At 40.1% G+C, this 25,161-nt stretch overlaps 1 protein-coding gene across 1 annotated transcript in view; it reads right to left on the reverse strand.

Moving 5' to 3' along the window:
- Nucleotides 1–25,161, reverse strand: part of sh3gl1b (SH3-domain GRB2-like 1b) — a 139,659-nt gene continuing 114,498 nt past the window's right edge. Inside the window, exons 8-10 of the mRNA XM_063032432.1 lie at nucleotides 10,233–10,360; nucleotides 6,640–6,690; nucleotides 1–3,231 (exon numbers count right to left, since the gene is read on the reverse strand). Of these exons, the coding sequence (XP_062888502.1) occupies nucleotides 3,035–3,231; nucleotides 6,640–6,690; nucleotides 10,233–10,360 (376 nt within the window). The 3' untranslated portion in view covers nucleotides 1–3,034. The remainder of the gene's footprint in view (nucleotides 3,232–6,639; nucleotides 6,691–10,232; nucleotides 10,361–25,161) is intronic.

Consider the following 25,161-nt stretch of genomic DNA (forward strand, 5'->3'; position numbering starts at 1 on the left):
TTCAGTAATCTAAATGAATGTCACCTAAAAGTGTACATGTACTGGAGTGGGGCTGTTTAATGCCAAGATTAGAATACTGCTATCCAAAGTTTGATACAAGTTTGGTATCTTTTAGTACAATTTAATGTCAAATATACATTTCATATTTGACATGTCAGTGAAAAATAACCACTCCAACACCTCCAAAAAACAGCATACTTTTGATTTATGGAAATCTAGCTCAGATATCACCTGCTTTTACGTTTATTCTTTACATAATCTGAACAAAACATTACATAGATTATAACTGTACTAAACAAATCTACATGCAGGATTAAACAGTAAAAAAGATACATATTTTGAGTTATAAGCACATGGCTTTTATAATTATCAAAAGATAGATCAAATTCATAAAGTATTAGTACAGGTATGGTCAAAATCTAAATGTCACGATGAGTTGACAACTCTATTGAAAAATACTAGACAATTACATGGTACATCATGATTAGTGTTAAAGAGCTAGTGTCAATATGGGAGTGCAACAGCATAATACCTCCCAGATACATGCAGCACGTGTTGTACTAGGTCATCATTCAACATCGTGGTGGGCAAAACGGAAATTAGTTACTGAAAGCTTGTATTTGCTCATTAAATGTAAAAAGCCAAAAGTCAAACTGTAAAAAAAATGATAATGGGGATAATTCAAGTCTCACTGAAGGCAAAATTCTTTCCAGTTATCTATGTCTTTGCCAAAAGGATACTGAAAGATGAGAATCAGGATTTGAAATTGTTATTTTGCATAGCTTTTTCTGAATCAAAAAAATAGAGCAGTCAGATGCAGCAGCACTAGATGAAGGCTCAGGGAAGTTGTAAAACAGATCATTCTTACTTAAAAGTCTTTACTTCCTTAGAAGACTGAATTGTCTCACACTTATACTACAGATCTGGGACTATTCCAGATCTGTTACATTGACACCAGTGGGTTGGCATTTATAGCACCAGCTTTATCAATGTGCGAACTATACAAAAGTCACTAATGTACTTCAGCCACTTTAGTTGCATGGACCCTCCAACCTCAAAGAAAGGTTTTAAAAGGCCAGCAATTTGGAGGTAGCCTACTTCAGCTCAGAGATGGGAGAGAAAAGGGGGCTACGTTTGGCCCACCTGCAAACAAATTAAACTACTGGCCTGGGCAGCCAGCACCCAGGCAGTCACGTAGGTGTGTATTTCTACCAACCTGTGCTCATAGGTGTACAGATGCAAGAAACCCACTGCAAAAGGTACATCCTGTATCTTCAGAGACCTGTTCATTTGTATTACAGCTTTTCACTTCTGCTGGAGGATGACCTCTGGAAGCAAAGCATTAAGCGGCTGGGAGGTTCGAGCTGTTTCTCTTTGCTTATTAGTTTCAATGCCTGTTCTCTATTGGTGCTATCTCCTCTATCATAGAAATGGTTCACAGAAATATTCAAATATTTACTTGTAAACCAGTCGGTCTAATTATTTATAGCTTTTAAATAATAACTGTAACACCATTCAATTCAGGAATAGTAACTAAAAAAAAATTCTAAATCAAATTATTGAAGTTCATCCTAATAACACTGAAACATCCTCAACTGGTATAAAATTGAGGAAAATAAACATTCAGACAGTTGAAACTATTTTGAAAGAAGTCCCCATTTTTCTTCCTTTCAAGGTGCTAACTCTTAGTGATGTAGACTTCCATAAAAATGAGACATCTGCAGGTTATTTAACCAATAAACTATACTTCAGTCCTGACCAGTCAATGAGCGTCAATAAGTTTTTGTTTCTAATGTGATACTGTTTTATCCCTCATCTCATCCAATATGATGTGTACACTGTCTTCAACAGGACAGCATTCAAGGAAATCTTAGTTTCCCCTCATACCCTAGGGAAGTTGTTGATTAGGTTGAATAGAACCATAATATTATATTGCTAACTAGAGGTGTGTCTGTCACGAACCAGCGGACAGGGTTTTCTTGTAAAAAGCCTAACATAAAACAGAGAGGAACAAAAAATTCTTTTTTCTTGCACATTTTAAACTCGGGATCTTCCACAGTTGGTAGTCAATGTAAACACGGACTAGCAGAATGCAGTGATGGTTTAGAAAAAGTAATACAGCCAATGAAGTTTGGAGATGCAAGATATATTAGTATATTACTAGGTGCACAGAATGGAACAGCTTCCATTTCAAGCACCCACAGTCACAAAGGTTGGGCTCAGTGAGGTTAAGCCATGACTCCTATCCCCCACCTCACTAAGAACTCAATGCCCAGGCATTGTACCAATGTGACATTTGTCAATATCCCATTCCAGCCATCCTGTAGCCTGTCTGAATGAGACTGCCAATTGAGCGATGTTAAATTGGATTCAACTTGGCCAAGCAGATTTCAAATAGGATCCTTTTAGTCTGCACACAAAGGAAGCTTTCATCCCATCAGTTTGTGCTGAATATGTATCTAGATGCCAGAGTTGAAAGACTGGTATACGACCCCTTGACCTTCCCAATTACTTCAAAATAACCCCCATGTTAATATGGATGGGGAGCAAGAGCAATAAAAACAAAATTACTTCTTTAAAAAAAATTAATTTGTTGTGACCCAAGGTTACTTGACTCCACAGCAGAAACTATGTAGCAGAAGCTAACTTATTGGTGAGCAGTAGAGGGTTCTCACCCACTGCCACACTAGGGACAATAACACTGGCACGGCCATTTCTGCTAAAAGGTAAATGTCAAATTTCAGCCCTTTCACTTTACCAGTACTGGTCAGACCGAGAAAAGGGTTCATTGACTGAAATGCTGATCTCTCACAACCATACTGCAATACATGCAGATTAACTGGAGCTGCACCTTAAGTTAACACAGAAAAAAAACATAAGTCAACTCAAAATAAAAAATGATGATGCTTTGCACACAATGTAACACTGCACTGTGAGAAACAACCCCTGGAAGTGGACTAGTGTTTTAAATTATAAAGGAATGTTGACAGTCTCCTTCTCTTCACACCTACATCTGGTGTACAGTTCAGCATCTTTATTGAGGTAATGGGACCAGCACTTCCACATAGTTGACAGGAAAGAAGCCCGACTGGCCATGGAGCATTCCTTCATACCAGTTGTCATCAATCTGATTGGTCAAAGTGATGGTATCGCCTTCCTTGAAGCCAAGTTCCCCTTCATTCTCTGGCTCAAAGTCGTACAATGCCTTGCAGCATGGTTGATCTAGATGAGCTACACAACAGAAAATGCACTTCAGAAATGGTTGAAGGACAAAATAAATTATATCCCTTCGTATTGATAGTGCTGGCTCTATCTAACGCACATTTCCAGTAGAGTAGAATCCCTTTGGTTTTGCTCTTATAATTCAATTGGAAGACCAAAGAATGTGCATCTAAAGGTTACTTAACCCAAAATTATAGTGTTAATAATGGTTATGCTATCCACAATCAAATCCTTTCAAGGAGTCACTGGATAATATCGCAACAATTTTTCTTACTTGTCAAGGACAAGAGTACCAAGGCCAATGTAAATGCTCAGACTGGACCTAGTCACCACTGAGTCAGTAGAAAGAACCTTGGAGGTGAAAATGTCCTCTGATGGTACAGCATGGGAGCTATCCAACGCTGAATTTCCAACGGAAGATAATAATAGGTCACATAAGGTGAGCTACGTTTTATAACCCAATGCAACAAAGACAGAGAGCAGCTGAAGCTAAGGGGCAGAAGCAGGAAAGTAGATCACACTGTGATAACATTTCAAAGCTGTGTAACAAGGATTCAATCAATTCACTACATTTAGTTCTTAATTACAGGTGTGCTGATCTGCAATGGAGAATTAAGAAATTTTACTAAAGAGCAGCACTGATAAAACCCAGGACCACCAATCACTCATACTCAGCAAAGGACAAAGATCAATGATGAAAAGTGGAGAAACAAAGCTTGAGTGTGCTCTATTAAATAAATCAGGAATGTCTGAAATTATTTAGGTAATTTTGTCATAGGAAAATAGTGTTAAAACCTCAGCTAGATTTCTATCTTAGATACTACTATCCCAGAATATCAATTTTATCACTGTGCATGCATCTGGGTTATACATTTCCCAACCATCTACTCTTTAAATTAAAACATATAATTATTATATATTTTAAACTACAATCAATGTAATCTTGCAGGAAAAATAAGGATATTAAGATGCTAACCTCAATGCTATACATGTAAATTAGTTTGTAACACTTCAAAATCATGTAAATATTGCCATAGGTAAAGTATCAAAACCCAATATTCAAATAAGTCCACATTTGGTGAAACTCAGTCAGAAGTCTGATAGCAGAATAACGATTGCCTGGTGCCAAGTATAAAATTCCAATAACCTCCTATTCAGATTTTTTAATTGGATCCCACTTGATTCATATCATTAATGGATACAGAAGGTAGCTTGTTTCGTTAGAACAGAAACCAATTCCAATAGTATGAGATAGTAGACATGAAATACCATTTGGCACCTTAATGCAGTATACACCCTTGCTAAAATGTGTAAGATTCAGCCAGCATCACCATCTCAAACTCACTAATTAAACTCTAACCAATGTAGCCTCTTTTCACTCCATATTCAAAGCTCCACACTACAAAGCTGACCATATCTAAAATGCTTCTAACACAATAGTGTACTGTATCCTATCAATCTAGTAAAATTGTTTTACCACTATGCCTCTATTTCATCTAACTTACTGTCTGTGAAATCCTCATTTCTGTTTGAAAGCATTATCCAGCCTATTCACCTGTTCTTGGTGACATATCACATCCTCTGTTTCATACATTCTGATTGACACACCTTTTACACCTTTTTACCTTTTAGTAGCCCTAATAACTACAATTTTTCTCTTTTAACTCCTAAACATTCCTACTTTTCCCTGGACCTTTTAAAACTCCCCTAAAATCCTGCTTCTGTGCTTCTCAACATTGTTATTTAAAAACATATCTCTATATTATAAATCTGCACACAGCAATGTAGAGACAAAATACAAGACAACTCCATCACCAACATACGAAGGCACAATGGTTGTCAGGAATTCATGCACATTAATGTCCAATAGCTAATTTTAATCATTAGCAGCTTTGTGATAATATTTTTGCATCAAATGACATTGTTTCCAATAAATTTGATTGGTATTGCAAGATAATTGATCTGATTTGGATTTTTAAAAAGCCTATTGAGGCAGAATAAGAGAATATATAGTGTACGAGTGATTTTTAAACTGAAAGTTTGTAGACCTTTAGAAATCAGTTCATAATACAAAAGCTGAATGTCAATCGGTGATGATGAAATTATCAACAAGTTGCGTAATCAAAGGATTTGTATTTTTGTTAACCACATTTCCCCTTACCCATCTGAAACCACAGTCATGTACTTTGGTAGTAGAAATAAATGTGCAGATTATTTTCTAAACAGGGAGAAAATCCAAACATCTGAGATGCAAAGGACAAGGTTAACTTGTAGGTCGAGTTGGTGACTGAGAAAGGCAAATGCCATATTAGCATTCATTTCAAGAGGTCTAGAATACAAGAGCAAGGATGTGATGCTGAGGCTTTATAAGATGCTGGTGAGGCCTCACCTTGAGAATTGTGAACAATTTTGGGCCCCTCATCTTAGAAAAGATGTGCTGGCATTGGAGAGGGTCCAGAGGCAGTTCACAAGGATGATTCCTAGAATGAAGGGGCTATCATACGAAGAATGTTTGATGGCTCTGGGTCTGAACTCGCTGGAATTCAGAAGGATGAGGGGGGAATCTCATTGTCTAGGCCTTTCAACATTCGAAAGGTTTCAGAGTAGATGTGGAAAGGATGTTTTCCATGGTGGGAGAGTCTAGGACAAGAGGGCACAGTCTCAGGATAGAGAGGCAACATTTCAAAACAGAAATGCGGAGAAATTTCTTTAGCCAAAGAGTGGTGAATTTGTGGAATTGGCTGCCACATGCAGCTGTGGCGGCCAGGTCATTGGGTGTATTTAAGGCAGAGGGTGATAGGTTCTTGATTGGACATGGCATCAAAGAATACGGGAAGAAGGCCGGGAACTGGGATTGAGGAGGATCAGCCATGATTGAATGGCGGAGCAGATTCGATGGGCCAGATGGCCTAATTCTGCTCATGTCTTATGGTCTTAAAAACGATTCTCCACGTATACGACAGTCTTTCACTTTTGATCACGTTTCCTGTATTGAGAGCAGTGCTACACCTTGGGTAGTGACATTTGGAAAGTTAGGGCAAATGTGCCTCCTTGAAGTGTATCCTTTTTGTACTTGACAATCTCATGGTATGGAAGTCTGAAATCTACCAGATTTCAAAAGAAGGTACCAAAGTAACACTTGAGGGTGTTGTTGTTAAGAGTTCAATCACATCACTATGGGAATTAGGTTTTTTTCCCTAATACTATCCTCTCAATGGCAAATGGTAGCATTTTCTTAAACCAGACTTATGGACACATAACTAAGTATGGTCTAAAATAAAAATCTATTAAATCTTGTTTTTGATTTACAGTTAAACATACGGCAATCAAATCTCATTAAATTATAACAAATCCTAAGAAAGATGCTGACTTTTAACCATCACAACCAAAAAAACAGGCATTAACTACCCTACTTACAGGGGGATCCACCAGCTGGTGTCCTATTGGCCTTGTCAGAACGGAAGGAGGCTGTTCATAGAAAAATTAATGCAAAAACATTTAAAAACTTATTACAATGTACAAACTTACTCTACAATCAGTAAACTTATTTAAGATTAAACTTTTGTTAACCAGTAACAATCATAGTTTATCTTCCCCGAACACCCCCCCCACCCCCACTCCTACTGAGAAACCAGTATTCCTGCATTCAGAATGGCATGGCTATTCCAGTTTGTTCCTTTTACACTGTTGTCTGCAAGACAGCGATACAGTCAAGGATGTTCTTTTATGTCATACTTTCTTTATCACCATAACAAAAACTCAGAATCAACGGCATCTACTGTGAACAGCTTTACATCAAACTCCCACAGAACACTAGGTTGCTCAAGTAACAAAACTATTCCTTCAAAATACCCTTGGTTATGCAAAGTTTACTGAATTAAAAAAACTGCAAAAGTTCAAATATAGAATTAGACCTTTGGCCATGCTAGTTCTCCTTCAGGCCTGTTTTGATCACACCTCCCTATTCTTTCAACTGCCTAATACATTACACTGGGGAAGGAGGACATGCTAGAAGATGATAGGTAAGGCCAGGTGGGTGGGAAAGGTAAAGTGCTAAAGAAGAAGGAATCTGAGAGGAGAGGAGAGTGGGCCATGGGAGAAAAGAAAGAAAGAGGGGCACTAGGGGGAGATGGTAGGCAAGTGAGGAGAAGAGATAAGAGGCGAGAGTGGGGAATAGAAGGAAAGGGAAGGGGGGGGGAAATTACCAAAAGGAGATATCGATGTTCACGCCGTCAGTTTGGAGGCTTCCCGTGTAGAATGTGATGTGTTGCTCCTTAACCCCGAGGGTTGCTTCATCGTGGCAGTGGAGGCCATGGAATGACATGACAGTCAGGAATGGGGATAGGAATTAAAATGGTTCTGCTTTTAACAGATAGAGTGGAAGTGCTCGACAAAGCAGTTCCTTAATTTATGTCGGGTCTCAAAAAAGTAGAGGTGGCCACATTGGGAGCACCGGATACAAAAGACAAGCCAACCAGATTTGCAGGTGAAGTGTTGCCTCACCTGGAAGGATTATTTGGGGTCCTGAGTGGAGGTAAGGGAGGAAGTGAATGGACAGGTGTAGCATTTCTGTCTCTTGCCGGAATATGTCAAGGTGGAGTTTAGTGGGAAGAGGTGAACGAACAAGAGATTCTCTACAACTTCCATTCCCCCCACCCTTCTTCTATTCCCCCACTCTGACCTCTTACCTCTTCTCCTCTCCTGCCTATCACCACCCCGTGTCCTTCCTCTTTTCCTTTCTCTCGTGGTTCACTTTCTCTCCCCTCAGATTCCTTCTTCTCCAGACCCTTGTACCTTCCCACCCAACCGGCTTCACCTATCACCTTCTAGCTTGGCTTACTTCCCCAGCACCCCCCACCTTTTCATTCTGTTGCTTTCCCCCTTCCTTTCCAGTCCTGATAAAGGGTCTCAGCCCAAAATGTTGACTGTTCATTCATTTCCATAAATGCTGCCTGACTTGCTGAATTCCTCCACCATTTTGTGTGTGTTAAGAGATATTATGTCAGTGAATTAATAATCTCTGAATAACTTGACAGGAAATATAAAATTCAGTGATTGATTCAACATTGGGAAATACCAATGGTACCTACTATCTGGCTTTTTCTGACTAATTCATTCAACAAACTAGGGATCAAGAGGTTTCTTCAGTTCAGGTTTCTCAAAAATCTTCCCTCTTCTTATAGAACATAAGACACCACAGCACAGGAGCAAACTCTTTGACTCACAATGTCTGTACTGAACATGATGCAAATTAAACTAAAAACAAGCATCTCATAGGGCTATACATTTTTCAATGACTGGTCTCTGATACATTATCCAAGTGGTTGTTCTTTGTGTACAATACGAGATAGATAGTGCCAGCAAAGCCTTATCTATTCTACTTTATTGGTGCACTTCCGTAAAGCCAGCATCTCTTGGTCATTTTCAATTACTACTGTAAGACATTCTAAAATTCAGCAAGCAAAACCTGAATCTAAATCCATTGTGGATTTATATTTGCACTTTTCAGCAAGAAACCTTTAAGAACCGGGAGCAGTAACTGGTTAATCTTTTCTCTCACCCAGCTCCCCCTCACTCCTACCCACAACTGTAAATTGGATTGAGATTTTGAAACAGAGTCACGGATTAAACGTAGGAATTATTTGGATAGTATGACTCTGCCCCAGGTTGGGCTAGAGGATATTTCAATGGCTTGAACTTCGTCACAACATGGGGAAAACCCATTTGTTACATAGGACAATCCAGAAATCCTTCAGCACTTTTGACCTCATTACCTAGAAGCACAACTGTGACAGAAGCATGGGAACAACTCAAGTTCTTCTCCAAGATGGATACTATGCATCTCTAATTCAACTATTTTCTCTGGGTTTTAAATACCAGAACTCACTATCCAGTTCTTGATACTAGTATCTTCAACCACAAGGACTGGAACAACTCACCATTAACTTTTTTTCCATCAGTCAGAGAATGCTGTTAAATACTATTCTTGAGGTGACACATACATCGCTTAAATCAATCATCAAAACAAACATTCAAGTGCTTTATACATCAAAGTTGCTGGTGAACGCAGCAGGCCAAGCAGCATCTATAGGAAGAGGCGCAGTCGACGTTTCAGGCCGAGACCCTTCGTCAGGATTCAAGTGCTTTCCTAGTTTTATCCAAGCATAGCTCAAGTAAAACAGGATTGTGTGAGGAAACAACCAGTGATTTGAAAAGCTTATGGGACTTTAAAAAAAATTTTAAATTGTTTTTCCACAGGCAAGACTAACATTTATTGACCATGGTTAATTCTTGAGTTTGTGGGGTGAGCCATTTGTTAAACTGCTGCAGTCCTGGTGAAGAACTCCCATAGTGCTGTTGAGTACAGCATTACAGAATGTAAATTCAGAAACAATGAAAGGCCAGCAAAGGTTGACTTTGAAGGGAGTCTATAAGCCAGCTGCCTTGATCCTCTGACGGTAGCACTCGGGGATTTGGAAGCTGTCATCAGAGCAGCCTGGGCAAACAACGGGAGTACATTTCCCACACAGTACAGGAGCCATTGTTTCAGTATTGCAGGAAATAAATGCCTATGTTTGATTAATGGTGTACTTATGAATTAGGCTGCTTTGTCTTATGGTGTTGAGCTACTTATGGTGGTGAGGCAGGTGGAGAGTATTCCATCATGCTCCCAACTTGTGCCTTGCAGACTGGAATGGGTTTGAAATATCAGGAAATGAATGTTCAGTGGAAGTGACTCAGTCTCCAAACTGTTCTTGTGGATACAATATTCTGTTGAGTTTCAGGTCAATGATAACTGCCAGAATACTGAAGGTGGGACATTTGAATGAAGTGCTTTGGATTAGTGTTTAAACTTATTCTTGTTGGAGATCATTACTCTCTGGCATTTTTGTGGCTTGAACATTGTCTATGACTTGTATACAAACACTGACCATTTAATTTGCAAGGAGATCCCATTTTGTGAGATATGGCTTATTGATAATAGATAAACAACAACAAAAAATTCTCACCTTGTGATTTGGTTGACCCACTATAGGAGAAACCGCCATTGGAATGGTCTGTGTCTCCATATTCTGTGTAAGTACTTCTAGGTTTTGGCTGGTATTCCCGTTTAGGGCGGCCAGATGCATCGCGTATCCTGTGTGTGATAGTTATGAGTATTAGACAAGTCCGACATTAATGAAATGATCAGTACATAGCAATACACAATGAACTTATTAGAAACTCCAACATGATTTAGAAACGTTGAACAAAGGCATGACGTGCAGTTTAACACAATAAATGTGAGGTTACTCAATTTAATTCTAAAAACAGAAGACATTATTGCATGAATGATGAGAGATTAACAGTAAGGGAAATACAATGAAACCCGGATGTTCTTGAAAACCCATCATTCAAAGCAAAAATTCGGATACAGCAAACCGTAGGAAGGCAAATGATATGCTCCCTTTGATTATTAGTAGATTTGAGTAAATGGGTAAGGATACTTTCTGCAGCTATAAAGGGCAAAACCTCATCTGGCATGTTATATTCTTATTATATTTTCCCATGGCATAGGAAGTAATTCAGTCCATCAAATCTATACCAGCTGTCAGAGAAATCCCATCAAAACCATTCCCCCTCTTAGATATTTCCCTGTCGTCTATTCTTTACATGCCAATCAAGTCTCCTCTTATTCTCCTACAACCTAGCAACAACCCAGCTACACTAGCTATACAGTGGTCAACCAACACATCCTTGAGAAGTGTGAGAGAACTGGTTTTTGGGAGAACTTGGCGTTGCCACAAAGTATTGGAAGTCTGGACTAAACCCAGCCACTGGAAAAGGAAGACAGCAGAACTATTCACTGTGCTATTTTTTGATCTTCTTACTTAAAGGATATTTTTGCCACGAAGGTAATTCAGTGAGCATTTGCAAGATAGATTCCCGGAATGGCGAGGTTGATGAGAGATAAGAAATTGTGTCTCTTAGATATAGAACAGGAGTTCCCGACCTGAGGTCTACTGACTTGTTGGTTAATGGTACGGGTCCATGGCATTAAAAAGTTTGAGAACCCCTGGTATAGAAGAATGACAGGGGACCTTAAAACTATAAAGTGGCAACATGAATAATGAGGTGAGATAAAGAGAGGATATTTCCAAAGAGTGGAGAGTCTATTACTGGAGATCACAGACTCAGAATGCAAGATTTACCATTTGGAACAAATATCCAGAAAAATTTCTTTATCCCAAAGATACAGAAACTGCCATATAATATGCTGGAGGTCAAGTCAGTAAAGATATTCAAGTAGTAAGTACATTGAATTCCAGTTAATTGGGCCATTGGTTAATTGGGACAGTTGCTTAGTTGGGCCAACTCTTAAAGAACAAAAACAAATCAAGAAGGTTAGCCAGGATTCTCTTCATTTATTTGAGACACCCATCATTATGTGCCGTGTCATATGATGTGAGAGATCATGGTCTCATGACCCCGATTATTCTTGGCAAATTTTTTCCTACATAAGTGGCTTGCTATTGCCTTTTTCTGGGCAGTGCCTTTGAAGAGTATTGATGATGGCTGGAGTCACCCATCTTACAGAGACTGTCTGCCTGGCATCAGTGGTTGTGATTTTCACCAGCTGCTCATACAACCATCCACCACCTACTCTCATGGCTTCACATGATCACGACTGGAGGGCTCAACAGGTGCTACACTTGCCCAAGGGTGACCTGCAGGCTAGCGGAAGGAAGGAGTGCTTACACTTCCTTTGGTAGAGACATATCACCACCCTGCCACCCACTATGGAACACTATGCCACTAACGTCAGAAGCGTGCATTTATATGCCCATTAGACACTACACTGTGCTTACAGTGAACAGATTTTAAACCCCATCAGTTGTGTGTTTGTCTTCAAAAAGCAATGAGTTTTGTCACTAATAGTTGGCGAGAAATAAGTAGTAAGACAATTCAGAACTGTTTTGCTCACTGCAGTTTCAAGCATTCAGGCTTAGAAATACCAAACAAGGCTGGGAGTGAAAATGAAGCACATCTCACTACTTCAACAAGTTAGGAACTACTAAGAATTTGAAGGTATCAACAATCATCTTGAATGTTACAATGAAAATGAAAATGTGGCCCTATTAACTGGATGCAAATTGGAAGCAAATTGAACGGATGCATTGAAAGCATTGAATGAGGCCATCCATTATCTACAAAAGGTGTCTGTGCCGATTTTCTCCATTTACAGTTAATCCAAAGGACATAGACAAAAACACTCAGTTCCTCCATTGCTAACTATTAGGAAATAGTACAGTTTTATAGTACTACAGTAGCATTGATAGTGTACTAATTTGTTCTATATTTCATTTACACATATAATTTGAATCACAGTGGATTTAATTTGGCTTGTTTTGACACTGATCAACTGAAAAAGACTTTTTTAGTGCCAAAGTGAAAACAGATCTCTACAAAGTGATCTACATTACAATTATAAAAACACAAAAATTATTGATGGCATAAGTATTCACCCCCTATAATATGACATACCAAATCATCACTGCTGCAGCCAATTGGTTTTAGAAGTCACATAATTAGTTAAATGGAGATCACCTGTGTGTAATCAAGGTGTTTCAATTGGTTGCAGTAAAAATACACCTGCATCTGGAAGGTCCAACTGCTTAATTCCAATAAGGAAGCCTGGCAAGGATCTGTCAAAACCCACTAGCTACAGACCAATTGCATTAACATCAAGTATATGTAAAATAATGGAAAGGATGATAACAGAAAGGTTATCATATGAGCTTGAGAAAAGGGGAATGCTGGCAAGTTATCAGAGTGGTTTTAGAAAGGGAAGGAATTCCATGGACTCAGTGATTATGTTAGAGACTGAAATAAGGAAGGCCCAGGCAAATAGAGAGTCAGTAGTGGCAGTGTTCTTTGACATTGAAAAAGCCTATGATATGATGTGGAAGGAAGGATTATTAATTAAACTGCACAAGATGGGGGTTGGTGGGAGAGTTTTTAATTGGATTAAAGATTTTTTGTTTGGTAGAAAAATTCAAGTTCGGATTGGATCAGAATTATCAAAACAGTACATAGTGGAAAATGGCACACCTCAAGGTAGTGTGATTAGCCCGTTACTTTTCATCATTATGATCAACGATGTCTTCACAAAGGTACCAGTGGATATAGGTAGGTCACTGTTTGCGGATGATGGGGCCTTGTGGAAAAGAGGCAGGAACATGGACCATATAATCAGGAAACTACAAGAAGCAATTGATGAAGTGGTGGAGTCGGGTTATGGTTGGGGATGTAGATTTTCAGTAGATAAAACTCAAACTGTATTTTTTACCAGGAAAAGGGTTGAGGTAGGAAAGAAGTTAAGAATGTATGGGGTTGAATTAGAAAGGGTTGCATCATTTAAATTTCTGGGAGTTATATTTGATTCATGATTAACATGGGCAGACCATATCGGGAAAGTTGAGGAGAAATGTAAAAAGTAATAAATGTGATGAGATGTTTGACTGGTAGGGAATGGGGAGCAAGTTGTTCAGCTTTGAAGAGAATGTATGTGGCTTTAGTGAGATCTGTATTGGATTATGGAAATATAGTATATGGATCAGCAGCTAGGTCTCTTATAAGGAAACTGGATGTGATTCAGGCTCAGGCCTTGAGAGTGTGCAGTGGGGCTTTTAAAACGTCACCAGTGTCAGCACTACAGGTAGAATTGGGAATAATGCCTTTGGAACTAAGAAGGATGCAACTGATGGCAAACTACTGGGCTAACTTGCAGGGGCACAATGATTCTCACCCTACTAAAGGAGTGTTGCAGGAGTGCTGGGAAAATGGGAGATTTCAGAGGGACACCTTTAGTCGGGTAGGGAATGATATTGCGAAAGAATGTGGAGTATTTGATCTGAGGATAAGTCCTTCAGTAGTTTATCCGGTTGTAGCTCCATGGAAGCTTGTATGGCCTGACATAGACAGGCATTTGTTAGAGGTAAAAAGGAAAGAAAGATATAAAACAGATTTGGTAAATGCATTTAACTGTCATGTGATGGAAAAGTATAGTGATTATACTCACATTTATACGGATGGTGCAAAGGAACCTGAAACAGGCGTGACAGGGTTTGGGGTGGTAATACCAGCAAAAGAAATTGGAATCAGCAGAAGAACATCTAATAAGTTAGGGGTGTTTACAGTGGAGATGCTGGCAGTGTTGGTTGCGTTGCAATGGGTGCAGAAAGCCAGACAAGCCAAAGCATTGATATGTTCAGATTCATCCTCAGTTCTAGCAAGTTTAAGGTCTTTTCACACAAACAGTCGGCAAGATGTACTTTATGAAGTCCTTCAGTTAGTTACAAGAATTGCAAATCAGGGAGGTCAGGTAAAATTTCTATGGGTTCCAGCACATGTCGGGGTGAAGGGGAATGAGAGGGTGGATGAGTTGGCAAAGAGGGCGTTAAAGAAAGAAAATGTGGAAATGCGCATCAGTATCAGTAAAGCAGAGGTTAAGTGTGTAATCTGGGAAAAAGTCAACCGAATATGGCAAGAAAGATGGGACAGTGAGGGGAAAGGGAGGCATTTATATCAAATACAAAAGAGTGTTGCAGTTACTAGGGTAGATAATGGAAACAGATGAGAGGAAATTGTGTGGACTAGGTTAAGGCTGAGGCATTGTGCATTAAACAAAACATTGAAAATGATAGGGAAACACCAGACAGGATTGTGTGAGGAATGTCAGGAAGAGGAGTCAGTAGAACATGTAGTTTTGTGTTGCAGGAAGTATGGGATACAGAGAGAGATGATGAGAAATAAATTAAGGGAGTTGGGGATGCAGGAATTCACATTAAAAGGGTTGCTGGGCATGGGTGAGAGAGCACAAGTCCGGGTATTTTTAGCGTTTTTAAGGGGTAAAGGGGTTTTTTATAGAATATGACGAATAAACAGGAATAGGATACTAGGATGGTCAAAGATGGGAGGGTGAAGTGTAGGTTTGTATATATATATGTGTGTGTGTGTGTGTGTGTGTATACGCGTGTGCGATTGGGTGAAGGGATTTAGAATGTATGTCTAGTGCACGTTCTAGAGCAGAGGGTGGCGGTAATGCACCATTAAGCTGGATGCCAACCGCCGTAAAACAAGATACAGACAGACAGGTCCAACTGCTGGTAAGTCATTATCTTAGCAAAAACCATGAAGACCAAAGAACACTCCAAGCAACTCCACAGAAAGATTATTGAAAAGTACAAGTCAAGAGATGGATACAAGAAAACTTCCAAGTCACTGACTATCCCTTAGGAGTACAGTTAAGTCAATCATCAAGAAATGGAAAGAATATGGCACAGCCATAAATCTGTCTAGAGCAGGCTGTCCTCAAAATCTGAGTGACCATGCAAGAAGGGATCTAGTGAGGAGGCCACCAAGAGACCTACGACAACTCTGGAGGAGTTACAAACTTCAGTGGCTGAGATGGGAGAGACTGCGCATACAACTGTTGCCTGGGTGCTTCACCAGTCATTGCTTTATGGGACAATAGCAAGGCGAAAGCTACTGTTGAAAAAAATTCACATGCAATCTTGGCTACAGTTTGCCAGAAGGCACGTGGGAGACTCTGAAATCAGCTGGAAGGTGGCCCGATGGTCTGATGAAACCAAAAGAGAGCTTTTTTGACCATCAGATTAAATGCTATGTTTGGCAAGCCAGGCACTGCACATCATCAAAAACACAGCATCCATAATGTGAAGCAAGGTGATGGCTGCATCATGCTGTGGGGATGCTTCACTGCAGCAGACCCTGGAAGGCTTGTGAAGGTAGAGGGTAAAATGAACGCAGCAAAATATAAGGAAAACCTGAGGCAGTCTGCAAGAGAACTGCAACTTGAGAGAAGATGTGTTTTCCAGCAAGACAATGACCCAAAGCATAAAACCAAAGCTACACAGGAATAGCTTAAGAACAACACAGTTAATGTTCTGAAGTGGCCAAGTCAGAGTCCAAACCTCAATTCAATTGAGAGATTGTGACCGGACTTGAAAGGGGCTGCTCACTCATGATCTCCATGTAACCTGACACAGCTTGAACAGTTTTTAAAAGAAGAATGAGGATAAATTACAATGTCCAGATATGCAAAGCTGATAGGGATCTATTCACACAGACTCGAAGCTGTAATTGCTGCCAAAGGTGCATCTACTAAATACAGACTTGAAGAGGGTGAGTAATTATGCAATTAATTATTGTGTTTAATAACTGTAATAAATTTAGACCAATTTGTAGAAATTTGTATTCACTTTGACACAAAGGAGTAGTTTCTGTTGATCAGTGTCATAAAAGCCGAATTAAATCTACTGTGATTCAATGTTGTAGAACAATAAAATATGAAAACTTCTAAGGGGAGGGGTGAAAATTTTTTTATAGGCATCGTATATACTCTGTAATTCAAAAGCGATTAAGAAATGGTGGGGGGAGGCAAGAATACATTTCTTAAGCGGATGATCAATGTGATCATGCTTAGTAGCAGGAAAATCTGAAGGTTCTAGTTTTTATACTCCTTCCCCCCTCCCCAATGTTTCTGTACATCTCCTCCAACCCAACTTGCCATGTGGGTAAAGCTGTGCTTGCCTGCACCACCTTCTATCACTTAATACTCAAGATACTGATACTTGAAGATAAGAGAAATTTTTAATTCTCAAATATTCTTACACAAGAAAGAGTGCAAGTAGGCTACGTGGCCTCTCAAACTTACTCAGTTACAAGATCACAGGCAACTAACCAAATTCCTACTAAATGACATTTCTCAATTTCCCCAGATTTCAAAATTCTCCCACCCTCAGCCTTGAATATATCTGAAAACTGAACATAGAATTCTAACATTTTCAATTCTCAGAAAAAATTCCTGCTGGTTTCAGTCTCAAGTGGCCAGTTCCTTACCCTAAAACCTCTACTTCCAAGCTTCCTCATGAAGGGTGTCATACTTACACCACCCACGCTGTTAAACTCTCAAAGTTTCAGTTAAATTACTCATCTCAACTCCAAATACAAACGTATTATATTCAATCTTCCTCAAAGAACAACTCTCCTTTCATGAATCAGTCTTGTAATTGATTATGCTGGATGATTGCCGCTGACAAATGGTGGTCTGCAGGGGTCAGTATTGGGACCACTACTTTTCACATTATACATCAATGATTTGGATGATGGAATTGATGGCTTTGTGGCCAAGTTTGCAGACAATACAAAGATGGGTGGAGAAACAGGTAATGTTGAGGAAGCAGGCAGACTACCGAGGGGCTAGGACAAATTGGGACGATGGGCAAAGAAGTTGGAGATGGAATATAGTGTTATAGGGAAGTGTGTGGTCATGCACTTTGGTAGGAGGAACAGGGAGAAAATTCAAAAATCAGTGATGCAAAGGGCCTTGGAAGTCCTTGTATAGGATGCCCTAAAGGTTAACTTGCAGGTTGAGTCAGTGGTAAGGAAGGCAAATGCAATGTTGGCATTCATTTCAAAAAAGAACTAGAACATAAGAGCAAGGATGTGATGCTGAGGCTTTACAAGGCATTGGTCAGACTGCACTTGGACTACTGTGAGCAGTTTTTGGCCGCTTATGTATGAAGAGATATGCTGGCACTGGAGAAGGTTCGGAGGAGGTTCACAACCACTGTTCCCTCTAAGCTGCGCGAGTGCATGGCTGCACACATAGTCTTTGTTGCCGTGCAGCTGGAGTAAAGAGATGAGAAAGTTTATGAAACACAAAAAATTCTTTGCACTGTATTTTGTTATACTTCAATTAATAAATAAAAAGCATGTAATATCACAAATTTTCATTCTAAATATTCATAGAATGCAAACTACAAAAAAATTTAAATTGCTACATAGATTTCAGACCATGTAAAAATTTCTTGATTGGTCCACACAGTTCTAAAACAAATTAGACAGAACGTTGTTCATGAGAATGATTCTGGGAATGAGGTGCGTTTGATGGCTCTGGCCCTGTACTCGCTGGATTTTAAAAGAATGTGGGGCGGGGGGGCAGACTTATTGAACATTTACTGCACATCCACTCTGTTCAGGCTTTCAGTTCCCTATCGTGGGGGAGTTTAGGGCCAGAAGGCACAGCCTCAGAACAGAAGGACATCCATATAGAACAAAGATGAGAAGCAATTTCTTTAGCTGGAAGGTAATGAATCTATTGACTACTGTGGAAGCCAAGTCATTCAGTATATTTAAAGCAGATGTTGATAGGTTTTTATTTTATCAGGGTGTCAAAGGCAGGGGAATGGGGTTGATAGTGATAAATCAGCCATAATGAAATGACAGAAAAATTTTGATAGGTCAAATGGCTTGAGCATGTAGATATTAAGGAAGAGGATGTGCTGGAGCTTTTGAAAAGCATCAAGTTGGATAAGTCACAGGGACCAGACCGGATCTACCCCAGGCTACTGTGGGAGGCGAGGGAGGAGATTGCTGAGCTTCTGGCAATGATCTTTGCATCATCAATGGGGACGGGAGAAGTTACGGAGGATTGGAGGGATGCAGATGTTGTTCCCTTATTCAAGAAAGGGAGTAGGGGTAGCCCAGGAAATTACAGACCAGCGAGTCTTACTTTAGTGGTTGGTAAGTTGATGAAGATCCTAAGAGGCAGGATTTATGAACATTTGGAAAGGCATAATACGCTTAGCAATAGTCAGCATGGCTTTGTCAAAGGCAGGTTGTGCCTTAAAAGCCTGATTGAATTTTTTGAGGATGTGTCTAAACACATTGATGAAGGTAGAGTCGTAGATGTAGTGTATATGGTTTTTAGCAAGGCATTTGATAAGGTACCCCATGCAAGGCTTATTGAGAAAGTAAGGAGGCATGGGATGCAAGGGGACATTGCTTTGTGGATCCAGAACTGGCTTGCTCACAGAAGGCAAAGAGTGGTTTTAGACGGATCATATTCTGCATGGAGGCCGGTGACCAGTGGTGTGCCTCAGGGATCTGTTCTGGGACCCCTACTCTTCATGATTTTTTTTATGAGGAAGTGGAGGGATGGGTTAGTAAGTTTGCTGTTGACACAAAGGTTGGGGGTGTTCTGGATAGTGTGAAGGGCTGTCAGAGGTTACAGCGGGGCATTGATAGGATGCAAAACTGGGCTGAGAAGTAGCAGATGGAGTTCAACCCAGATAAGTGTGAGGTGGTTCATTTTGGTAGGTCAAATATGATGGCAGAATATAGCATTAATGGCAAGACTCTTGGCAGTGTGGAGGATCACAGGGATCTTGGGGTCTGAGTCCACAGGACACCCAAAGCTGCTACGCAGGTCGACTCTGTGGTTAAGAAGGCAAACGGTGCATTGGCCTTCACCAATCATGGGACTGAGTTTAAGAGCCAAGAGGTAATGCTACAGCTATATAGGACCCTCGTCAGACCCCACTTGGAGTACTGTGCTCAATTCTGGTCGCCCCACTACAGGAAGGACGTGGAAACCATAGAAAGGGTGCAGAGGACATTTACAAGGATGTTGCCTGGATTGGGGAACATGCCTTATGATAGTGGTCGCCAACCCGTTGGTCGTGATCGACCGGTCGATCTTTGAGACTTTCCCTGTAGATCCCCCAAAAAAATGAAAAATACACAAACAATGTTGTAATGTGAGCATTATAAAAATAAGTAATACTAATTAGGATAATATTGAAAACTATTTGTAAAGAGAGATTGTTTCCGGGCTGTGGGGTTTTAGTTCCGTTCTTTCTGCCCAGTGCGCATGTGTCTAGCACCCCCGCCATGCACCGTGTTTTCAGCGGAGCTTGTGCTGCATCAAAGTGACCAATTAGGTTAGGTAAGAGTACAGGCTGTCGCAAACATCAATATACGGCACTCGCTGGTGATATCCTGCAAGGTAGCTAGCCAGCATGGCGGAGGCTCCACGAAAAAAGGTGAAAACATACACCTTCCATCCAGAATGGGAAGAAGTTCTATTTACCTTGGTGAAAGACAAGTGTGTATGTATGTGGTGCCACAAACACAAGCACTGACTAAAAGAGGGAATCTGGAGCGGCACCACAACACCAACCACCAGGAATTTAAAGACACCAACCCCCCAAAGAGCGCAATTCGTGCCAGGAAAGTTGAGGAGCTGAAATCGGGGTTGAAGGCCCAGGAACAAAACATGCTGCTCAAAATAAGGCTATTGAAGCATCATTTCGTGTAAGTCACCTTTTGGCTAAACACAAGAAGCCTTTTACAGATAGCGATTTATTCAAGGAAGCAATGGCCATTACCGCAGAGACTTTTTAATGGCTTTAAAAACAAAAACAACATCACAACCGCAATACATAATATACCGCTTGACCCTGCAACAGTGACAAGGAGGGTGGAATCACTGTCAGAGGATGTGGATCGACAAGTGTTAAAGGACTTGTCACTCTGTGAATATTTTTCACTCCAGTTCGATGAATCCCTGGATGTAATGCAAACAGCTCAGCTTGTTGTATTTGTCAGAATGGCTTTCCAGGATTTTACAACAAAGGAGGACTTCCTCACTCTTTTACAATTACAGGAGAGAACGAGACGTGAGGATATTTACAATGAGTTTAAAAAATATATCCGTGAAAATGACATCCCCATTCATAAACTGGAGGCAACTACTACTGATGGGGCCCCAGCAATGCGCGATGTGCACGCTGGTTTTATAGCACTGTGCCGTAATGACCCTGATTTTCCCAGCTTCCTGGATTATCACTGTGTGATTCATCAGCAGGCCTTGGCTGGGAAGGTCGTGGACTTTTCTCATGTAATGACACTGGTGGTCAAAACTGATAAACTTTATTCAAGCAGAAGCACTTCAGCACCGCTTATTCAAGGCGTGATTGGATGAGCTCGATGCCGCTTATGGGGGCATAATTCTTTATGCTGATATACTTGCTGCCTGAGATAAAGACTTTTCTGTCAACAAGAAACGAGGAGCACGAGGAGCTGTCAGATGATGCGTGGCTACTGGATTTAGGGTTTCTGACAGACATAACGGCTAAATTAAACACACTTAACAACGAGCTCATGGGAAAAGACCAACACCTAACCCACATGATAAGCACAGTAAATGCGTTTAAGGCCAAGTTCGGTGTTTGGATTTCAAATTTAAAGAATGGGAGGTTGACACACTTTCCCAACTTGGAAAAAATGTTACAGGCCATCAAGGGAAAAAATGTTTTTCGCCTTGAGCAGTATTGTGCTAACCTAGACAAACTGGCAACAAAGTTTCATCAGTGTTTTGGAGAGTTAAACGTCATGAAAGATATTGCTGCATTTATTTCAAACCCATTTCTGCCGATCGATATAGAACAGATAGCAGCCAAATTCCAGCAAGTATTTAGTGTGCCAAGTGATACTGAAATGGAAATAATTGATTTGCAAAATGACATCAAGCTTAAAGCAAGATCAAGGGACGGTGACTTCTGGGGGCTTGTCAGCAGGGAGAAGTTTCCTCATCTCGCCACGTGCAATAAAAATCAGTGCCTACTTCGGGTCAACTTATCTATGTGAAGTTGTATTTTCACAGATGAAAATTATTAAATCTAAGTACAGGAGCTCTCTTACTGATAGACACCTCACAGACTGTCTCAGACTGGCTGTCTGTAGTTATGAGCCAAATTTCAGGGAACTAGCAGAAAGTATTCAGCCCCAGTCATCACAGTGAGTGCAACAGTCAATTTTTATTCATTTATTTTTTGTGTTGAAATAAAACTAAATAATGAAACTTAGAATTAAAGGTGTGAAGTATTGTAGTATTCTTAAAGACAGCTATGGCCTGTTTGATATGCTAGTTACAGTGTTTTTTTGTTTGAACTAATTTGAAAGTTTGACAAAAGTATTTTGTGTAATTCAAACACAATTAGCCCAAATAAAAGGCCTCAAATTGGAAGTACAATTGGAGCTGCATTTTCTCTAAATGATTTAGTAGGTAGATCTTGCCTTTCACTAAGGTCGAGGTAGGGGATCTTGGGCTTAAAAAGGTTAGTGACCACTACCTTATGAGAATAGGTTGAGTGAACTCGGCCTTTACTCCTTGGAGCGACGGAGGATGAGAGGTGACCTGATAGAGGTGTACAAGATAATGAGAAGCACTGATCGTGTGGATAGTCGGAGGCTTTTTCCCAGGGCTGAAATGGCTAGCACGAGAGGGCACAGTTTTAAGGTGCTTGGAAATAGGTACAGAGGAGATGTCAGGGGTAAGTTTTTTATGCAGAGAGTGGTGAGTGCATGGAATGAGCTGACGGCGGTGGTGGTGGAGGCAACGATAGGATCTTTAAGAGACTCCTGGATGGCTACATGGAGCTTAGAAAAATAGAGGGCTATGTGTAACCCCAGGTAGTTCTAAGGTAAGGACATGTTCGGCACAGCTTTGTGGGCCGAAGGGCCTGTATTGTGCTGTAGGTTTTCTAAGTTTCTATATTTATACAGTGAATGGCTGGGAACTGAGGGACTTGGAAGTAAGATTACAGAGTTCACTGAAGGTAGCCACCCAAGTAGACAGTGTGATCAAGGCGGCTTTTAGTATGCTACCCTTCATCAGTCAGGGCATCAAGTTTAGGAGAAGAGTTATTATGTTGCAAGTATAAGTTGTTGATGAGGCCACATTTGAAATATGTCCAGTTTTAGTCACCCTGTTAAAGGAAAGACATTGTCAAGGTGGAGAGGATGCTGAAGAGATCTATGAGGATGCTCTCTGGACTAGAGTTATAGGAAGAGGCTGGCCATTCCTTGCAGCAGAAGAGTACGAGCAATGACCTCACTGAGATTTATAAAATCATGAGCTGTATGGATAAGGTAAACAGTCTTTTCCCCAGGGTTAGAGTCCAACATTCGAACAGAATCACCCAAAATTCACTGAAAACCAAAAAAGACGAAAGTAAATTGCAGATGTTGGAAATCCAAAACAAAAACAGAAATGGTGGAAACAGTTAGCAGGACTGGCAACAAAGTGAAGAGAAAAGAGTCAATGGTTCAGGTCAATAATCCTTCATCAGAAGTGGAAAATTGAGTATTTTCTTTAAGTACAGTAAAGAATAGGGGGAGGGTGTAAAATGAATGTCTGTGATATAGTACAGACTCTAAGTTGTGGAGGTCAACATTAATTACCAGCATTTACAAACAGATGCACAGAAAAACCATTCAAACCAATCCAGCAATTTCTGTGGAGAGAATGAAAAAGACTAGTTGCCTGAAACTGCTGAATTCAGTATTAAGCCCCAAGAACCACAATCTGCCTAAGCAGTAAAGAACTGTTGTAGCCCCCTATGCTTGATAATAAATTTATCAATTTCAGGTAATTTCATTCTCTCTACAGATATTGCTGGATGTTTCAGTTTAAGTTTGGCCCTTGTTTCTGCCTTTAATTGCTGGTGTATAAATAATGGTTATCTTGACAATTTTGGTTTGCCTCCATTGCAAACATCACCTTTTCTTTCCACCCCTCCCCCTTTTCTACAACTTAGCATGCTTATTTTCTGTTCTTCTTAACAAATCTTCTCCTGATAAGAATATTTGTTGAAATTAATCTGTGAGACTTCCGGTAGCGCTCATGGAGTGAAGTCGCGTTCTTGACTCGCTCCATTACCTCTGAGTTTTTTTTTCTCTATGGTCAGCTATACTTTAATTAACCATTAAGGCATCAATTCTTATAATACTTTGAATTAAACTGAATTCTCCGACAATTGGATGATACTTAGATCTGCTATGTCTAAGAACGGGAAAAACGGCAAGGATGGTAAACCTCCGGTTAAACCGAAAGCTACGGATCTCCCCCCGACTGAATCACCGGTGACTTTGAAAGCGATATCGGAGTTAATTCAGAGGGAAATTTCAACCTCTGTTAGGGAGATGATTTGTATGGAAATTGCAGGCCCTGTTAAAGACCTGATTCATACGGAAATCTCAACTAATCTCCAGAAAATTGCCGATTCAATTGATAAGATGCAAACATTTATTGCGGAACATCAGTCGGCTATATCTGATCTTCAAAAATTCGCGCAACAAAGTGAGCTTAAGATGGGGAAAATCGAAGAAACAATTAATGTAATGAAGAAGAAACTTGACTTTTTGACTTTTAAAAACTCTGACTTGGAATCTAGAATGCGACGGCTGAATTTACGAATGATCGGGGTGAGGGAAGCTGTGGAATCTAACAACCCCATGAAATATTTTTCTCAACTTTTAAAAGATGCATTCCCTACTGTATTTCCTGACCAACCACCGCTTCTGGATCGTGTTCACAGAATCCCATCATACTCGTCTAGGTCAGATAGACCTAGGCATGTTATCTTACGTTTTCATTACTTTCAAGACAAGGAGAGACTGTTTCGATTCGCTCGATCTAAAGGTTTCATTGATTTTTCGGATCTTAAGTTCCGATTCGTGGAAGATTTCAGTAAACCAATCTGGGACCAACGGGTTCGTTACAGATCCGTGATGTCAGAATTCTATAAGATGGACTTAAGACCAGCGCTGCTGTACCCTGCACGTCTAAGGATTCGCATGTCAGATGGAGCCCTTCGTTTTTTTGATTCTCCATCGGATGCCCAGAGTTATCTGGATCAACTTTCATCTTCAACATCTTAATTGCTTTTTTTTTAATTATCTCCGTTGATCGGAGGCTGTGAATTGGTTGGTTTTAACTTCTTCGTGCCCTATTTGGGCAGAAAAGTTTATTTTTGATTTCTTAATATGGTTGCTAAACTTTCTTTTTAACTGCGTCATTTCTTTCTTTTCCCAGGGGATTCTGGGTGGTTACTTCCTTTTTGTCATCTTACGTATTTCCTGTGTGGCCTTAAATTTTGTAGTTTTTTTAAATTTTATTCTGTTTTGCTTTTTATAACCACTTTATGTCAATAATCTTATTTTTTCTTGTTGCTGTGTCTATTCATGGGTTTGAGGTTTATTGTGGTTTTTTTTTAATATATATTTTCCGGCTTTTGTTCTGTTCTG

Source organism: Mobula hypostoma, chromosome 24 (genome assembly GCF_963921235.1).
Source record: "Mobula hypostoma chromosome 24, sMobHyp1.1, whole genome shotgun sequence".
NCBI lineage: Eukaryota > Metazoa > Chordata > Chondrichthyes > Myliobatiformes > Myliobatidae > Mobula > Mobula hypostoma.